Raw genomic sequence first — 19,299 nt, 5'->3', positions numbered from 1 at the left:
GAGGTCAGAGAGGAGGGAAGCGCGGAGAGGGGGGAAGGAGCCTCCTCCCCGCCGAGAGACGACTTCCCATGTAGCGGGGGACAGAGGGAGAAGGCTGGCGCTCAGAAACTGTGCGAGAAGCTTTCCCAGCAAGTTACTTAATCCCCGAGGAGCAGAGGGAGGAGGGGACAGCAGTAATCACCGTTGCCGCTCATAATCACTATCCCCAGCCCCTCACCATTTGACCCGCGGGCGGTTCAATGCACTATTCCAAGCTCTTCCTAGTTTCCTCCTCGGGGTAACTTCGGAGGACGCGCCGCCGGTGTCGCCGGGAGGCGAGGAGGAGAAGAGCCTCGGAAGAAGGAAGGAGAAGTTTTTGTGGGGGTTGCGTGCGGAGGAGGAGAAGATGGGCTGGAAGCGCCGCTGCTGCTGGGGAGGCGGAGGCGGCGGGGACCTTCTCTGCCGGCTCACCCTGGTGCTGGGGTTCCTGCTGCCCGCCTGCAGGACGCGCCTGTACACCAACCACTGGGCTGTGCGGATAGCTGGGGGGCTGCCGGAGGCCAACAGGATAGCTAGCAAATACGGATACGTCAATATAGGACAGGTAACCCTCCTTGCAACTACTTCCGAGCCGGGCGCCGGGCAGGGGCTCGCAGGGTCCGCTGCCGCCCCGCCGCCGCGGCAGGGGACGGGGACGGGGACAGGGAGCGGCGGAGGTGATGCTCGGGGGCAGGTAGGCAGCGGCCGGGCCGGGGGCTGCCAGCGCGGCCGCAGCGCCCCCTCCGCGGCCAGGTGCGGAGCGGGGAGCGGGGCTGCGCCCCGCGGAGCCGGCCGGGGGCGGGAGGGCGGCCGGGGGGCCCTGCCGGGTCTCGGCCGGCCTCCGAGGCGGCGGAGGCTGAACTTAGCACTCCTTGCCGCTCCCCTTACTCGGACGGAAAAAAAAAAAAAAAAAAAAAAAAAAAAAAGTAAAATTTTAGAAAATCGGAATCAAAGCGGAGCGCGTCCCGCGGCCAGCGCGCGTGTCCCCGGCGGCCAGGACGTGGCAGCCGCGGCCGCCGCCGGGGGCGTCCCGACCCCGCGGGTGGTTGGAGGCGCGGCGCGGAGAGGTGACAGCGCTGGCCCCGCTGCCCCGGCAGTGCCGCCGCCATCGGGGCCCCCCGCCCGCTGCCCCGCCGGCGGCCCGGCAGCACCTGGGCTCTGCGGAGCCTGCCGGTGCTGGCCTGGGAAGCGACTGGATCCCGGCACGTCCCGGGGTCGCCCCGTGAGCAAATTGCTGGGATCTGCCGGGAGTTGCAAGCGGGGAGCAGCCGCTCGTCGCGGGGTCCCAGCCTTGCTGCCGTAGCGAGGCACGGCTGCCGTTCAAAATGTCCCGGGATCGCTTTTTCAGACAGAGGTTGCGACCGGCAGCCTCGGCTTTCCTGACCACTAGCCACAGAACAGGATTCGCGTATCGTAGGGCTGAGCGAGTCGAGCGCCTGGAATATAATTCTGTTGCACAGCTGTGTGCGAACATCCTAGCATAGTCATTCTAGACAGTAGTTTACATGAATCGAAAGTTTAGGAGTGAGCATTTACAGGTAGAGAAGGTTTCATCTCATATGTGAGATTCACAAAAATGCAGCCAAGTTTACACAGCAGGCCTTTTACTTCATCCAGATCAAAGTGACACCCGATTTTTGTTTGTGTTGTGAGTCCCCACATACTGTATGCTTTACTCAAAAGTTTGAAGCATGCATCTCAGCTGTTCCCAATCATACCAAACCTGAATGAGACAGTTGTGCAGCCTGTTAAGATGAATAATTTACATAAGAAAAGATTGAAAATGACACTGAGGCAGCACAAAACATGATGTATGAAGATGCAGGTATTTAGGCAGGTTGAGTATCAGCTTCCCTCATGGTGCTCTTTGGCAGGTAGGAAGTGTAGCTTCCTCTTAGAGGCACAGAAATTAGAAAGGAAGTTTTGGTGTCAAGATTCAACCTAGACCTTTAAATTGCCATGTTTGTGAAATGAAGGAACCCCAGGGTAAAGTCTGCATATTCCTGCTTAGACCTTTTTAGTGGTGTAATAAGCAACAGCCAGTTGGAGGGTTCCCTTCTTCCCCCTTTTATCTTTTACCAGGTCAACTGCCTAACTTAAGGCCTGCTTTTTTTGTGACTTGCACATCCAAACCTCCTGTTGAATTAAGGAAAGAATGTAGTAAGCCACTGTTGCCTTCTTATGTGCCAGTGAAGTGCCATGTACATAACTATGACATATTAATAATAGATACATTACTGATCAGGTGTACAGATAGGAAGGAGAGAAAATAGAGACTATAAATAATGAACAACTGGAAAACACGTTACAGGATATGCAGATGAAAAGAGCATTTGTGAAGGGAGTCAATAGTTACTTAGTTATGCAGATAGGGAGAAAGCGAGTAGAAGAGCAATATAAGAATGTTAAATGATGTGTGTATGAGAAAGGAAACTTCACTAATGTATTAAACTACTGATGTGTGGCTTCTTGTCTTCTGTCTGTAACCAGCCTTTAAGCACAAGACACAGGCAGTGGACATATGGGAAGAAATTCCACAGAGCTTGTTGTATGTGTTTTGGATTTTTGTCATTGTGTCCCACCAACGCAAAGCTGGGGGCTCTTCCATTGTACGGTTATATATCCTGAGGAATCTTTTATGCATTTGCACAAAGTATTACAAAAATTTCCTTTCATAGATATCTTTTGAGGATGGCCAGTTCCAAGTTTATGGTAATTCCATGCAAAAACATCTCCAAGTGGTGTTTCTGTGACAACACGGTTATTATATATAGTGTGTATAGTGTATTATATATATGTATGTGTGTGTGTGTATATATAGTGGTCAGTCTAATGTCTGCAGTGAATCTGTTCTTTTGTTCCCACCTGGTCCTCATACAACTTTCATCAGGCTGACCTGGTCACTACAATTCAGGACCTACAATTTGAGAATCGAGTTCATAAACTAATCAGAATGACTCTGGTCTGGCCATACATAAACATGTAAATACATATTTCAAAGTGTATGTGAAATAACTGTGTAACTGTATTTCTTAAAAAATACACACACAAAAAAAGTAGATCCTGTTCTGTGAAGGTCACAGAAAAGTCACTGTGTAGAGTAGAGTAAATCACTTGATAGACATGGGTAAAAGGGAGTAAGGTAGTTTCCTTTTAAAGAAAGGAAGTCAGGAACAGTGAGTGAGATTTGGTCGTAACAGGTTTTTTTGCATGGGTTGGAACAGTGGGCACTTACTTGACATATAACAGAACAGAAGGTGCAAAAGAGTATGAGCAGGGGTAAAAATCTCCTGTTTATTATTGAGACACAATTGCAAGTAATTTAAAAGTCTGTATTTGGTGTGAGATGTTGAAAGACATTCTGTTAGCTGAATACACCACCAAAACACTGAAAGAGAGAAAAACAGTAAGCAAAATTCTCTGCTAGAGGCAGGACTTCCCGTGCTCAATGTCTGTATATGGTAGCAGCTAAGGTCAGCCAATTAAACTTTGGTTTTGCAGATAACATCCCTTCTAGGTAAGCTGGAATAATATGATTAAAGCTGAATTCATCAGTAAGAAGTTTACTTTTGCTTGAAGAAGGTAATTACAAGTCTCATAATAGCACACATCCATAAATAATCTGAAATAGGTGAAAAAAAAAAAACAAACACACAAATGTAATGTACTAAGCGTAATGTTTCTGGTTTAATTAAATGTGAAAGTTCACCTTTAAGTAGAAAGTGCAAAAAGCTAAACTCAAGGTGTAAATACAGATGGTCCAAAGAACTGACATAGCACAAATGATGCAGAAGAAGAACATAGTTGAAATATTCTAGAGAAAAGGTAGCAAAGTTGTGTACAAAAATAAAAGTCAAGTGGGGACAATGACAAAGAAGCAAACCAGGAGGATTCTGACAGCAGCTAATTGCAAGATTAGAGCTGAAGGGAGTAGTAGAAAATGGAAGAGGGTTTTGAAGGTGTTATTCTTGCCAGCCTGTTAATTTTGGATGATTGGAGATTTAAGATGATATGGGAGTGAGAGAGAGCAATTAGGTCAGGTTAAAAGGAGGAAACAATTTGGTTGTGTTTGTAGAGAAGTGGCACTGAAAGGTGTGTTACGTTGGCCAGTGCAAACAAGATGGTAGACCCAGAAGTCACAAGCACATCCCTTCTCCCGCTTTTTGTTATGTGGTGCACTCTGTTGGTAATAGAATTTGTTCCTCCTTTTGATGGTACTTGTGTGATCTGGAGAATATCCTTTGAGTCTTGAAATATCTGTTACATTCATTTTCATTGCCATGGTGATGACAGAAAAGCTACAAGGCCTATCTGAATGATTGTACCAGTCAGTCATAAACTGATGGATGAGATGTATTTTTTAAAAAGGTCTAGAGATCACCTGCTGGTGAGCAATTGAGAACTCCTGCAACTCACAGCTTCTGGTAAACTCCTTTTGCTGTCAAACTTATCTTGAGGTCTTCATCTCTTGTAAGAGAAATTTGAAACTTCACCCTCTCTGCTTATTGGAAAGGGGAGTTTTCCATTAACTCATAGAAGATTCTGTGCTTTTCCAGGCTGCATGTTCTGGTTCTTGTTTCCTGCAAATTGGTCCAGCAAACTGCTCATTTATCCTGCATGTTCCTTTTATGTTAACAATGTGAAATTGGCAGTAGACATGGAAGCCTGTTCTTCAAAGATGCTTGAATTCCTACAGTGAACTTAGCAAGACTGTCATTAACTTTGTTCATCTATGGCTTGGAAAAAAATAGAGCAGCAGTGTCGACCTATCATTGTATCAGCTGTTACAGTGTCTTTTGCAAGATTCTCTTCCCCCTAGGGATGTGTGGAGGTTAAGTATCATGAAAACAGAGGCAGTAGATCTCTTTGTTGACTGCAACAAAGGAGCAGGTTAGCCTTCTGGAAGTTGGTGATTATTATGATTGTGCCACCAGTGTGGAGCTTCTCATTTGGACAGCAGATCCTGCTTGAGCAGATCTCAAAACTCCAATCAATAGACTTTTGTCCCAAGACTTTAGACTTCAGTACTTGCTTACTGTTAATGTAAGTTCTGTGACAACCACAGCTTTGTTAAGGCTAATGAAGCAAATGTGGTGAAGCATCAGCATAAGCTACAAAAGAATCAGTCCCAAGGCCATCTGTGTCTGACTGAACTTCAGAATAGCACAAGTGGTAACATCATGACTTAAATGTGTGTATACATATTTATATTTTCTTTTACCATTTATTACAGGCAATTCTGGCCTGCCGTGAAGTACAATTAGTAGTTTCTCTAACAAGCGAATCCTTGTCTCATGTGAAAAAATGTCTCCACTCCTTTTGCATGAGTCTTTCAAGCAAGCAGTCTGGACTGGCAGTCCCTCTGGGACTGTGATAAGGTAGTATAATGCAAAGCAGCCAAGGAGTTGTTCTAAGTTACATGCTGGATGGAGCAATTTGGGATACACCCTGTCCCCTAGCAGCTCCTTGCTGACATATTTTACCCTTCTGTCTTGCAGTGGCTGTACTAAGCAGACATTTGTCTTGGAGTGAAGTGTTGGTCACTGACATTTTAGAAAGTTTCTTTCACTCTTGGCAGCTGCTGAGGGTTAAATATACTGAAGCACATAGTATGTATAGCATTTTGTACAATTGGCATAAATATTATGACTGTGCTAATATCATGGAGATTTGTTACTATGCAGTGAAAGAAGATATCTGTATCTTTTGATACAGATATGAGAATTTAAATTATACTTATATGTCATGTTGGTTCCCATGTTTTTCCTCATTCCTTGTAAACACAGCTTCTCACTGGATATAAATCTGTGTTTAGGTGCTAAAATATTCTTGATAGCCTGGGTAAAGGTACATTGGCTTACAGAGGGATGACTTGTAAAGCATCTGAGAAGCTGGGAATGTTACTCCTGGCTCCAGTGCTGAAGGCTTTTGTGCTCTTGACCTGTTGACATAAGCTTTTTCCCCTGACTTTTTTATTTATATAGATGAAAGAATAGAAGCTTCAAGAAACTGAGCACATAAGTTTTTTGTCATATGAAAGATGTAGGCTTCAACATAAGGAAGATTTTCTGGGCTTGTGCTTTTCTAGAAATTGGTGATTCTTCATTTTCAGGAGCCAGGAGTTTCTCATTCGGGTAGGGGTCATTCCTTGAAGGTGCAGGAAAGTATGAGAAGCCACCAACTGATACCCTGAAAGAAATGGAAGAATGAGAGACATCAAGGTATCTTCTCTGTGCCTCCAACAAGGGAGTGAAATGCTGCCTTAATTAGTATAGGAATACATTTTAGATCCTTCTGTTCATATTCCTTACTTAGATCTAGGCAGGAGCTGTGGATGGGTCAACACTTTTCCAAATCACATCTTTCCTCCCTAGTAATTTTTCTTTTCTGATCTCTTTCAGGGTCTAGTGTCCTACTCCCTACCCTCAGCAAATGACAGAATACCATTTTCCTCCAGTGTTCTGCCTGTGAGAAATACATACTGTTTACAGAAAGGCACCTAAGCATTCTAAGTTGAGGGGTAGCCCAAGAGATAGATAATGCAAATACTGATGTGATTTGTCAAAAGGTATTAGTGGGAGTTTACAGACTTAATGCCAGTAAATCATACAAAGAGTTACTGAATATTAGTCCATTTCAAACCTGATTTCCCAGAGATGGCACAGAGGAGATGTTGTGCAATAAAATCAATTGATCAGCAAGAATAGGAGGAATGTCTGTTTTCCATTTTCCAAATCTGTTCCCGATGGGAAGCAAAAGAAAATTTTGCAAACTAAGTAGCTGAAGTTGATAGACTAGAAAAAGCATCAAGCTGAGAAAAAACAGAGCTTATGCTAAGATGGAGAGCCTAAAGTAAGGTTGCTGTCTACCGCAGAGGTTAGAATTTTCTACCATAATTTCCACCATCTCATATTGATGACTCAGAAAAGCAGGATGGTCTGTCTCTACATGTAAAGAATTTCAGCTACCCAAGAATAGTAAAATAGACAGTTAATAATATAGACAAGCCCATTAAAAGCCTGTGTAGTCATGACATTGAAACAGTGTCCACTCTTACCTAAGTTAGTAGCTGGAATAAGTTTAGTGACCTCCTGAGAACTAAAGATGCAAGTACTGGGACTACGGTATTGGAAGAATCAAAGTGAGGTGTACTCCAGACTATATGCATGTGCAGGTATAGTAAGTTTACAGAGATACAACAAGGAAAATTAAATTATTTCCTACTTGTGGTACAGAAAGTACTTTTGGGAACTGTTGGAGAATAACTAGATGGACAGATCTTTGGAAAATGTCAACACCAAAACAACATTCTTGCAGATGGGTACATGACACAAAAACAGAAAAACAGCACGTATTGGAGAATACAAAGGGTATGCCATGTCTAACTACTTCATACTTAGCAGTAATTCTCTTGTCAGTGCAGTTAAAATGAGAGGGAGAAGGGAAAGAGAGCAGAGCATACTACTACTAAATGTGAGCTTTCATTAGGAGGTAGATGAAGAATAGGATGTGCTAAATGGGTTCTGGTTATAAAGGCAATCTAATAGCCTTCATATGCTGTTGTAAAATGAGGGAAGATGAGAATCTGGTTTTACAGCATAGTAGTCAGGCTACAAATTATGCGATGATTTTTTATTTAGAGCCCTTAGGCAAACACACACTAAATTATACTTTTAAGAATAGCAATTAGTTGCAAACCCAATTTTCAGATGGCAGTGTTTGTGGGAACTACTCCTCTCAAGCAAGATGAAGTGGACCAGGCTGGATGAAAATGGAAGAGGAGGAAGAAATCAGTAAAACATAGTAATGAAAATCAGTAGTGTGTCATATGTCTGGTACATAATAGCTGACAGTTGTAGAAGTCATGGGATGGGGGGAGGTCTCTAGAGATCACCTTATCCATTGCCATGTTCTTAAGAGGACCATCTATGCCTATCTCTTTCATAGCAGACATCTAACCACTTTTCAGACATCTTCCCTGAAGAAGCTCCACAGTGCCAGGCCACAGCCAATTGCTCCTCTGAACTACAAGCTGCAACATTCTTCCTGCAGTTCAAGGCTGGATTTCTTATTTCTTCATGAACATAAAGAGTAACAAAATCAGAAAAGTTGTAGCATTTAATTCTTCCTTGCACCTATTTTTGGCTTTTTTCATACAAGCCCAGTTCTTTCCCTTGTTTCAGATAGGTCATGGATTCACTGTTCTTTATAAGAGAACCACATCTTCTTGGGAAACGAGCTGTTACAGCTTTACAGCTGAGAATAGCATACGGATTTCTTCAGGTGTCTGGAGGACAGCACTGCTGTTTGTGTAGCCCATTATGGTGTTTGTCTTTCCTGTAGCCGTATGACATTGTTGACTTAGTTCAGCTTGTGGTCTGCTATAGCTCACAGACTGATTCTGCCAAATTCCTAGCCAGTTGTTCTCCAGCCTGAATTTGTCCAATTGTTAATTCTTGGGTACATGTAGCACTGTGTATATTCCCTTTCTGAATTTTGGCCTGTTTGTTCCAGGCCTCAGTTTACAATTTGTCAATTTTGAATTCTCCTCCTGCCCCACGATGTACTTCAAGGTCCTCGCTGCTTCTTCATCTATGCTATCCTTTATGGGTGTATTTCCTATGCCACTATTTAGATCAGTTTCCTATACCACTATTTTAGGTCAGTGAAAATATCGACCAAAACCCATTTCTAGAGGAACTCTAGCAGGCAGTCATTTGCATTCCCCTGCAATGAATGAATGTATCAACATTATTTACATAGTTTTGACCTGCTATTCCATAGCTTAATGTTGGGCTCTATATCAGGAATTTGACAGGGACTGTTAATCAAGTAGTACTTGGATATAAATACAGTATGTAACTTACAAAGCATTGCCTCAAAATGAACATGAAAATCACAGGGATATTTAATAGGACTGGATCATCAGTTCATCAGCCATTGCTGTTATAAACCTTATCAGGGTTCATTAAGTTGATTTCTTTCCCACTTTTCAAACAAGTTAAAACTAACAAGTTTTAAAAGTGGTTATGTTACTTGTAGCAGCATACATCTATTTGTTCCTGTGCTTAAGTGGCTTGTCTGTTTCTCAAGTACATTTGTGGGGAAACCCGTCTTCAATTTTGCTGCTGACTTCTGGTTTCCTGTTAGAAGATTGGCTTTGTGCTTCCATGGTCATCCTGACTGCAGTGTTTCAATTGAAATCTGTTTGCCTTGACCAGAAAAGATGTCCAGCATGTACAGAGCCTCCCTACTGCTTTGTACAATGTCATAAATAATTCTCTAGGCTTTGTCAGACAAGATATTTGCAATATTTCATTTGCATGTTTTGCAGCTGTGTTCTCTGGTTTTGTGTTTGACCAGTGTATCTTTCTCTTCCTTGCCAAATGATGAATTGTAAAATCACAAAATAGGAAGATGCATATGTCATCCATGGAGTTGAATAATTATATGGTCCTTAGTGAGGAGTTGTGGTGCTCTTCGTCACCTGCCAAACAGAAGAAATGGCACAATCAAACAGAAGCCTGCTTGCCAGAGATATATATCTTAAGAGAGTAAGTGATTATTTGGCAACATGTTGGACCCAATTTGATTGATATTTACACAATGAAAAACTCTTTGGAAAAAAAAATGGTGGCAAGTCCAGAAGAGTATCAGAATCACACCATGAAATGTAACCAGAACAGCTGGTGTGGATTCTTGCTAGCTGGTACATGGTACATGCCAGCTGGTACTTGCTAGATGGTACATGATGGAGATGAGATTGTAAAAGGCGCATTAGCCAGGCATAATCATGGATCATACAGTGCTAAACAAATCAGGAAAGAAAAAAAATTGTCAGCACAGACTCTTCTATGTAGAAGGATTTTGCTCTCACAGTGATAGGATACTTCAATAAGTGAGGAATATACATCAGCAAAGGGCCTTTTTTTCATTTTCATTGAGTTAAAGCTTTTCTCCTTTTTTGAGACACTTTTGTGCCAGCAAGGAGTAGGCATCATTTATGTTTGTTTTCAGGGCCAATCCAGAGTTACAGAGATGTTACAAGTTAAATTCAAAACCTTTGCTACATTTCCATACTCATTCAAACTGGAATAAAAACACTTCTGTGTTTTTAAAAAAACTCTTTTAAAAAATATTAAAAAAAAAAAAAAAAAACTCCTTTGTGCAACAGTGAGTGCTTAGTGGGTGGCAAACATGTTACTGAGTAGTGCTGTGTGGCTGACATTCAAGCCTGCAATTAGACAATGTTCTCCTTATTTTAAATATTTAGCTTAATCAATGGTAGCATGTAGCCTCCCTTCTGGATAAATGTAGGTTTTTATTTTTTATTTTTTTACTTTTACAGATATATTTTTTTTTCTTTATAAAGCATATTAACACAGTAACCTGATGTCTTAAAAACAAACAGCAAAGAAAATGCACACTGTCTTATAGCTCTAAGGCCAGTAGTATGGCATCTAAAGATATTTCCTGTAATGTTTTTGTTCATGTCAAAAGCCTTTATTCAGACAGACCTGTAAGGATGCAAGGGCACTTTGAGTCAGTTGGGAGATTCATCTAGCCTGCCTGCCTATGGCAGTGATGTTACATTACTGTTTGTGGGAGAGAAGGAACAAAACAAGCATCTGATGCCTCTTCCTCATAGCCACTTCAGCTATTTTCAACTCAGAAGACTGCCTGAAGTGGATGTGATTTCTGTATACTTAGAAACTCTTTATTTTATTTATTTATTTATTTTTTATTTTGTCCAAATGCTTATCCAGTGTCTCAATTAGAAGTAAAGTTTCAGCATCCACAGTATTATTTGGCATAGTTTTTGTTTGTTACTTCATTGTATGAAGAACCACCTGTCTTCTGTTTGCTTTAGGCCTGACTCCTACTAGTTCCATTTGATGGCAATTGAAAGACAGTGAAAGTTGATCTATGTTCACTCTTCTTATGCCACACATTTCTGAAATTTCCCCCTCAGTTGTCTCTTCTTCAGACTGAAGACTGTTAGCTTACTTATCTATTTCCCATGTGGAAGATGTTCCGTATCTTGGTTTGTCTCTCTTCTGCAGCTTGGAAACTTTTCCAGCTCTTCCATTTCTTCTTTGAACAGAGGGAATCAGAGTGGCACAGAGCACTCAAAGTATGGCAAACTCTTGGATTGTTTTCACAGTGTCTTCTTGATGTTCTCTGCTTTGTTCTCAATATTGTTATTGATAATTTTTAGTATGTGCTTTGCTGTTGGGATTTCTACCAAGCTGAGGTGCTGTGACTATTAGCCTGTTGTACCCTTAAGGTTACACTCAGTGGTACTCCTAAGGTTACTCCTCAGTGGTAATGGGCATCTCAAAACACTTCATCTTAATGTGAGGTTTGGTGTGTGCACCAGTTCATCTACATATGTCTATGCTGGATTTAATTTGTTGTTTTGTTGTTGTCACTGGATTTTGCAGCGTCCTTCTGCAGCTCATGTACAGCCAGCTGCAGTCTTTACATCTGTGATTGTTGACAGTAGCTGACAGCTACTTCTCATTTCTCACTCCTTTTTCCATGTCATTTTTCGTGAAATAGCATAGGTCCCAGAAAATGTTTTTGCACAGATCCCAGAGAAACTCCAGCAGGGACCTCCTTCCATTGTGGAAAGCTAATTACTTTTTAATAAACAAATAACAAATTGCTCCTAAACTATGTTTTTAGTAGTCTAATGGATTGTTTGCTTCTGCAAGGACCTTATGGCATGGGTTCTTAATTTCCTAAAAGCTGTTGATAAGAGACACTGTGAAAGCCTTTTGGAAGTCCAACCAAGGTATAGCTCTCTGGCCACCTTTTTCTGTACACTCGGCCTCTTCAAAGAACACTAATAGTTTTTATGGCAGAATTTTCCTCTGACTATTTTCAAAGAGGTCCTTTTTTCTCTGTGTTCATTAATTCTCCCATCTCTTACATTTTATGCTCATTTATCTCATAGTGACTTGCATGTCCAAAGTGGTTCAGATTGCCTTTTAAAATTGACATCAATTGGTCACTCACTTGTCCTGAAATATGAAAACTTTTTTTTTGTGTGTGTGAGAGATTTCATGCCACTACTTGTATTACTTTCAATTATTTTAAATTACTGAGCTTTTTTATTCATCCACGTCATCCTTATTCCTTCCAAACTCTGTCTTGCAGAATATTTGAACTTAAAGTATCATATCTCAAGTAGTCTATCTGATCTGAACGAAAATAAACAAAACTATTTAATGCTCAACTGTGAAAAATCTTTAATGTTCTGTGAACATGCTGGGCTCTGTCCAGTGAGCCAAGTGTGAACGAACAGCAATGGCAGGGTTTTAAGCTAGGAAAGTTTCCCTACCTTTCTTGCAAATGAGTAGCACAGCTTCCCTGCAGGAATGGACTACGGAATGAGCTCTGTTTTCTCTCAACCAACCAACCAACCCCCATCCTGTGCAGGAAGCAGTAGTTTTACCAGCTGGAAGCGGAGAGGAGCCAGTGCAGATACCTGAACTGTGGTTTTCCAGCTCAGATTAGATTTTTATGCTCTTAAAGGAAAACACTCCTCTCACTGGACTTGGAAGAGAGTCTCTGAAATTCAGCTCAGCAAAGCAATTATTTGCAGTGTGTAAAGGCCTCAATTATCTGTTAGCATGAATATTAGAAATGCATTTGCATATGCTCTGACTGTAACAGAGAGTCTGATGGACCAGAAGTGTCCCATCACTGTCACATGACAGGAGCTTCAGTCCCAACTAGTGTTGCAGCATTAACTTCAACACTGTTTGCTTCTTGAAAGATTCTGCTCTGCTCCATTATAAACCAAATTAGTCCCCTCCTTTGGATATAAAGCACAATGTTAGTATGGTTTTATTCACACCTTGTATGTAAAGTACAAGGTCATTACCAGAGAAGACACATAGAATATCTGGGATTTCCTTGATGCTCTGTCACATGCCCATACATTACTGTCATTACACCTTTCTGCCTCTCTGGTCAAGCAAACCTTTGCTTCAGTTCAGAGAATTTTGAATATCCTTTGTGTTTGAGCAGACCTTTATGTTTGAGCAGTTCTTTTGCCAGTGCATGATGATCATGGAGAACTGAAAAGTCACAAAGACATCAACTGGGAAAAATGATAACTAGGAGTAAGCAGGGTTGCTGAGCCCTTCTAAAAGAGTGAACCATCCTCTGGCTTAAGGGGTCTCTGGACTGTGTTGGAAAGGGCAACTACATGCATCTTATCAATAAATGTTTTTATCGTTGCAACAGACTGCTCTTTTGGAAACTTTCTTAGACATAAATACCATTTCCATCTTGCGAAATCTGAATAATTTCTAGGAACTAGGAATATTAATCTGACACATTTAACTGCACAGTGTGCAATTCTAGCAGTGACTGCAATCTGTGTTGATTTCTTAATGTTTCTGGCCTTGTAGGACTGGTACACCACAGAAACAGATGTTTCAAAATGGAAATCAAAATCCATTTATAAAACATAATTCATAGTTTTATTCAATTCATTGCTACCATTCTAGCTGACCAAGTTTTCCCTATTTCAATATTCTGTTACCAATATAAGAAATGTACAGCAGAGACATTTCTCCTTTCACCAGGAAATTCACTCTGAGGTACGTGGCTGAGCCTTCACTCAGCCTTCAGGTCCTACAATTCTACTCTCAGAAAAAAAAAAAAAAAAAAAAAAAAAAAAAAAAAAAAAAAAAAAAAAAAAAAAAAAAAGGCCATCAAGGAATAGTCTTTAAATGTGTGAAATTTGTGTAAGCTTTGACCTGAAGTTTTTCATTGATTTTAGAAAATTTAGATATTTCATTATGAGCTACAATTTGCTCTCAAATCTCCCTGACTTTAATCTGTAGTCTGAAATCAGTCCAAAGCTGGTAAACAGGTCTAGGCATTGTGATGATAAGTTTACTTAAAATAAAGGCCATGTTCCTTATTGAGGTCTGTAATCAAAACAGTTAAATTTCTTCATTAAGTGCTTATCACAGCTCCCATTAAATACAGTCGAGGATCCCACTGATTCCAGTCAGCACTAAATATATAGCTCTTCCAGCACAATGGAAGCTGGTATAGCAGGAGAGACCTGTATATTTCTCAATTAACACATCACATTTTTCTCTGTTGTAATTGGAGGTAGATATTCTCAGGTTTACCTGCCTATGCCTAGAATTAACAGTTCTATTAAAAAAAAAAAACTTCACTACACATTAGTTATGATGATGTTGATGTTTTCTTTCTTACAAGGCTTGAATGGTACATAATAAAATGTGTTTTTTAATTGTTTTTTTTTTTTTATTTTTTTTTTACTTGCTTTTTCTTTGCAAGTGCCTGTAGATCTTGTCAGAGAGAGATTTTTTTTTTTTTTTTCTGAATTACTAAGCCTCAGAAACAAAAAGATTCTCTCCAGAAACTGTTACTCATATGAATAAATTGTTGCTCAATTTGTTTTATCAAAATCCATGAGATTATCTGTGGGTGTAGAGATGGTTATATACCTAACAATTACTGGCAAACCTGACTGTTATACAAAGGAGTATATATTTTGTACAGTTCTAGCACTGACAAAGTAAGATAGGAAAATGTATCAGCATCTTGCCTGGTTCTGGACAAGTTGCGTGTTAATCTGTGTTCAGTTAAGCCTGCTGTACAGAGTGGTAGATCATCAGGCTTTAATACAGGACAAAGTGATAAAGTGTGATGTAGGTTCACTGTAAAGAGCATTGGATTTAATGCCTACACACATCACATAGATGAACTTAACCGAGTCCTAGATATTCCCATGAGTCACTTCTTTATTACTCTTCCGTAAATTATATTGGTGATAGAGGAGGAAATTACTTAAATCAAGTCTCATGAGAAAGTCAGTTAAATGAAAACATTGTACTTACTAGGACCAATAAGACCTGAATTCAGATTTGCAAGACAAAGTACAGTGTGAAAAGGTTTATTGCTGGCAATATAAATGTTCACTGGAAACAGTATGACTACTGTAGGCCACTGCATTAGTCATTTTGAATGTTATAAACTCTCTTGCTATTAACGTGCTTAAGAGTTTTATACTGATGTTGAAACAACTGGGTAGAGATATAATGGCATATCTAACTTGGCGCCCAGTTCTTAAATCTTTTACTCATACAAGTATTCCCTTTAGATTTGATTTCCCTTGATTTGTGCCTCTTAAATTCCATTAGCTTCAACAGAGTTATTTCTGATTTATGGTTTTGTAAATCAGAAGGAACTTGATCCCATTGGAACTGTTTAGGAGTTTCAGGACAGGGACAATGCTTATTAAATATTTTATGATTAAGATTTAAAAGGAATATGAACATTCTTTACTGTGAAACTTCTCTTGCTGTAGTTTGTTAAAAAAGTAAAACCTATTTCTTAACTACTCTTTGTACTGCTTGCATGACTGGAATAGCAGTGTCAGAACTTTGTCAAATCACATTACTCTGCGGTATTATAATTGCATATCAGAGAGTAAAGATTAGGAAAAAACAATAATCCTTACAGTTTGGAGTAGCTAATAATGTATGGAATATAGCAGTTCTGTTTGCTACTTAAGTAAACATTCACGATATAGAACGAGAATCTATCCTATTTCTCTCATTGTCATTTTATGTTTGTTCAGTAATACAACATGAAATAGGATTGGAAGTCAATAAAATAGCAACACAGCTCATTTCAGGCAATGCAGTATATCATTTAGTTATTTTATATTACAGAGTAGTGAGTTGTTAAAGAGGAAAAAAGATTTCAGAATGCAGTGGCAATTTAGTGGACCCCTTGAGATTATAAAGGTATTTGTTTCCTATCTGATGGCTTCATTATGGGGGCGGTTTACTGAAACAAACATTACCATATTGCCTAGCAGCTTTGTAGATACAAATAACATTTGTTATGGCTTGAACTTGCAATGGATGATGGTATATAACTGTGTTGAAGTCACTTAAATGTTGGAGAGGTCAAGTTTGTTCATTTAGCTGAACATAAATACACTGCTTGTTGCACTCATTTTTACTTAAAGAAATGAGGTGGTGACTCATTGGGCTTCACAGAAGGGCATGAACTATCAGTTTGCATTGCATTGCTTTGTGTTTTGAAAAGAAACAATAGAAAAGATTAATGGAAAAGGAGGCAGTAATTGATTTCCTTTTGAGAATTTTCATGAAATATTTAATGTTGCCCTGGAACTGAAACCTCACGATCGCGGGTTGCTGAGCAACCTTGTTTTACTTTATTTGATAGGGACATGAATTTTCCGATTGCTGTGATGCCTTCTTAGGCAAAGCACACTGGGACACTGGGGCTATAATTTAGTAAGGTCTATAGGTGTGAAGTACTTGGACAGTAAAATTTCATGAGAGATGTGAAAACGGCTTTGTTCTCTATCTCATGGAAGAACAAACATGTACTTCATACAAAGATCTGCTTTGAGGGGTCCTAGCTCCTCCTTCCCCCCCCCCCAAAAAAAAAAAAAAAAAAAAAAAAAATCTCTGTATTCATTATTTTTTAGCTGCTTATTTCTTACAGCCACAACCTGTTTGTTAGTCCTACTGAGGAGGTGGATGAAACTCTTCCTTACTGACATTAAAAGATTTCAAGTACTGTGGTCAAATTTCTTGTGATTTGGCATTTGAATAATCAACTTGGTACCCTCTAGTACCATATAACCATAGATACCCTCTACTCGCCACATTATATCCATTCTTAGCTTCACTGAGGACTTATTCTATGTCCTCATCTCTTGGGAAGTGGTATCACGTAGCAGAGATGATGTTCATAAGGTATCAGTAAACAACACAGTTCAGATTCATAGAGGGCTGCTGCCCTCCTTTAAACATTGATGCAAGTTCTTGTTCTTGGAGCTGCAGCTGAGAAAGGTAGGGGGCCAGCCTCAGAATCTGTTTCTTTCATCATTTTTGGAAGTGATATGAATCTACCATAGACAGGTCTTGTATGACCTGTGGTGTATAATGCACCATTCTTTTCATTGCTCATCCATGTAAGACTCAAACATCATTTTCATCTGCTCTGTATTCAGGCAGCTTTCTGTTGGTTTTATTTAACTGCCTGATGTCTTCAGGATTTTTCTTTGTGTGATTTAGCTTGTTTCTTTGTTTGTTTCTTTTGCTTTTAGTAGTAGCGTTGTTTGTAATTAAATACGATCAAATGTGTATACAGTTTTATTTTTAAATAAAAACAGCTAACCTACTTCCCCTTTCACAGGAGAGATTCCCAAATTTACAGGATGTGAATGAATATATAATCCAAAAATGCTACCACAATCCTCTTTGGAAGATTTGTTCATCCTGTTTAGTAGGGTAGATTAAATCAATTATTCTTAGTGTGATTAAGTGTGTATTAACATAAAGCTGTCATACAGTTCTAATTAATATCTTTTTAATATGTGAACTTACTTTATGGTTCACAATACTTCTGAGACCTATAACCTCTCTATAAATCAATGTTTTCCCATTCTTGCAAATATAGTTGTACTACAACTTAGCTGTGTTACATTCTAAAACATTTATTTTTTAATGAAACAAAATATTTTATGCTGGTATTTGTTTTTTAGTGTTTTTTCTTTTTTTTTTTTTTTTCTCCAATTAATTCCAAATACTAAATAAGGTTACCAAAAAATCATTAAGTACTGCAGTTGCCAAAAGCAGAATTTCATTTGACAATAGTTGTTTTAAAACACAGATGTGGAAAGTAACCTGTATGCTGAAAGTATGGTCTAGAAAGCTTTGTGCAATGTACCTGAATTTCATAGAAGTTATGAATCAATTACTGGTTGTAGAGGAAAATTATTTTGCTTTATATTGTGAAGTGTATGTTAAAATATATTTACAGCAGGACATCTCTCTATTTAAAAAAATAGAACATTGAAATTCTAAAATATTTTGGAGAATCTAACTAGAAACATATAGTTTACATTTAAATGTAAATTCTAATTTGAATTAAATTTTACTTGTTGTTTAGAATTGATACTTAAGACTTTATATTTAGATTATATTCAACCAAAAGCCTTGACAAGAAAATCTACTAAAAAGAATATTTTTGTAGCAGTAGTCCACAGTGGAATATATGAACTTATGTAAAGAATTTCCACTGCAAATTGATATGTTTTATGTTCTTTTTAATGTGAGAATTTTAAAGCTTCCTAACATATGCATAATGATTCAAATTCACATTAAAATTTGCAAAGTGATTTAGAAAAAAACTCAGTATCAGAAATTAAAATTCAATTCAGGATTTTCTATCCTATTAGCAAAGCACGATAAAAGTTTAAATACTACAGAAGTCATTATTTATTTATTTATTTATTTTCCAGTAAAAGATTTAGTGTGCTGTATTAGTTTTAAAGTAAAATGCAACAGGATGTAAGTAACAGCAGTAGCATTCTTATCTGAGAGAACATTACGTAGAGCTACTTTATTTTAATGACTCTGTTATTCCTTTTTGACATCACCATTTAAAAATCCAAATGGTACTTTTTGAGTTCAAGGTAAGTGCCCAGGCAAATAGCTGAAACACAAAGGAAAAATACAAAAGAAGTCAGGAGTGACATATATTAATTCAGTAAGGTTATGAATTTTTTTTCCTTGTCTGAAAAGAAGGAGAGGAATTTTCAAGGGTAAAGTCTTGGCACATTCCTAGAATGTGCCGAGATATAACCTGATTTATTTATATGGAAAATGTGATCACAGAATTCACAGAATTTTTCTAGGTTGGAAGAGACCTCAAGGTCATCGAGTCCAACCTCTGACCTAACGCTAACAGTCCCCACTAAACCGTATCCTTAAGCTATATGTTTCTGTTACAACAGCTATGTGGCTTAATTTGTCTGTCTGTGTTGAGGTTTTGTTTGTTTTCCATATGCCAGTGGTCCAGGAGGGTTTCTCCTTTTTTTCCGGCTGAACTCTTCTGTTTTCCAGAGACTTCCTAGATTTAAGAAACTAAGCAAGAACTGTTGGTTACAGTATAGCATTTTTATTGAGGTGATGGTGTTTATTGTTTCATTGTATCTGAATTTCCATGGAGGAGACCTGATGAGTCAGGTCAAGCCCAGCTTGTTCAGGGTGTCACTGCTCAGAAACAGCAGCACTCTGCAGATGCAGCAGGTCCCCTTGCAGTAAACCTGAGAGGAAAGAAACATAAGAGGAGCAGAGATGAACTGTCAAGTTAGGTTATGATTACCTCGAGCACATACAGAGCTGTTTGCACAACTTGGGCTGTTGAATTTATATTAGCTAATTGGGCTTAAAATAG

General features: G+C 39.2%; 1 protein-coding gene across 2 annotated transcripts in view; it reads left to right on the top strand.

The window, feature by feature from the left end:
- Positions 1-19,299, top strand: part of PCSK5 (proprotein convertase subtilisin/kexin type 5) — a 256,873-nt gene continuing 237,574 nt past the window's right edge. For both annotated transcript variants that reach the window (XM_084504938.1, XM_084504939.1), the window contains exon 1: positions 1-583. In XM_084504938.1, coding sequence (XP_084361064.1) covers positions 386-583 — 198 coding nt within the window. In that variant the 5' untranslated portion in view covers positions 1-385. The remainder of the gene's footprint in view (positions 584-19,299) is intronic.

This window comes from Aythya ferina (assembly GCF_964211825.1).
Source record: "Aythya ferina genome assembly, chromosome: Z".
Taxonomy (NCBI): Eukaryota; Metazoa; Chordata; class Aves; order Anseriformes; family Anatidae; genus Aythya; species Aythya ferina.
This window is presented reverse-complemented; position numbering and strand designations above follow the sequence as displayed.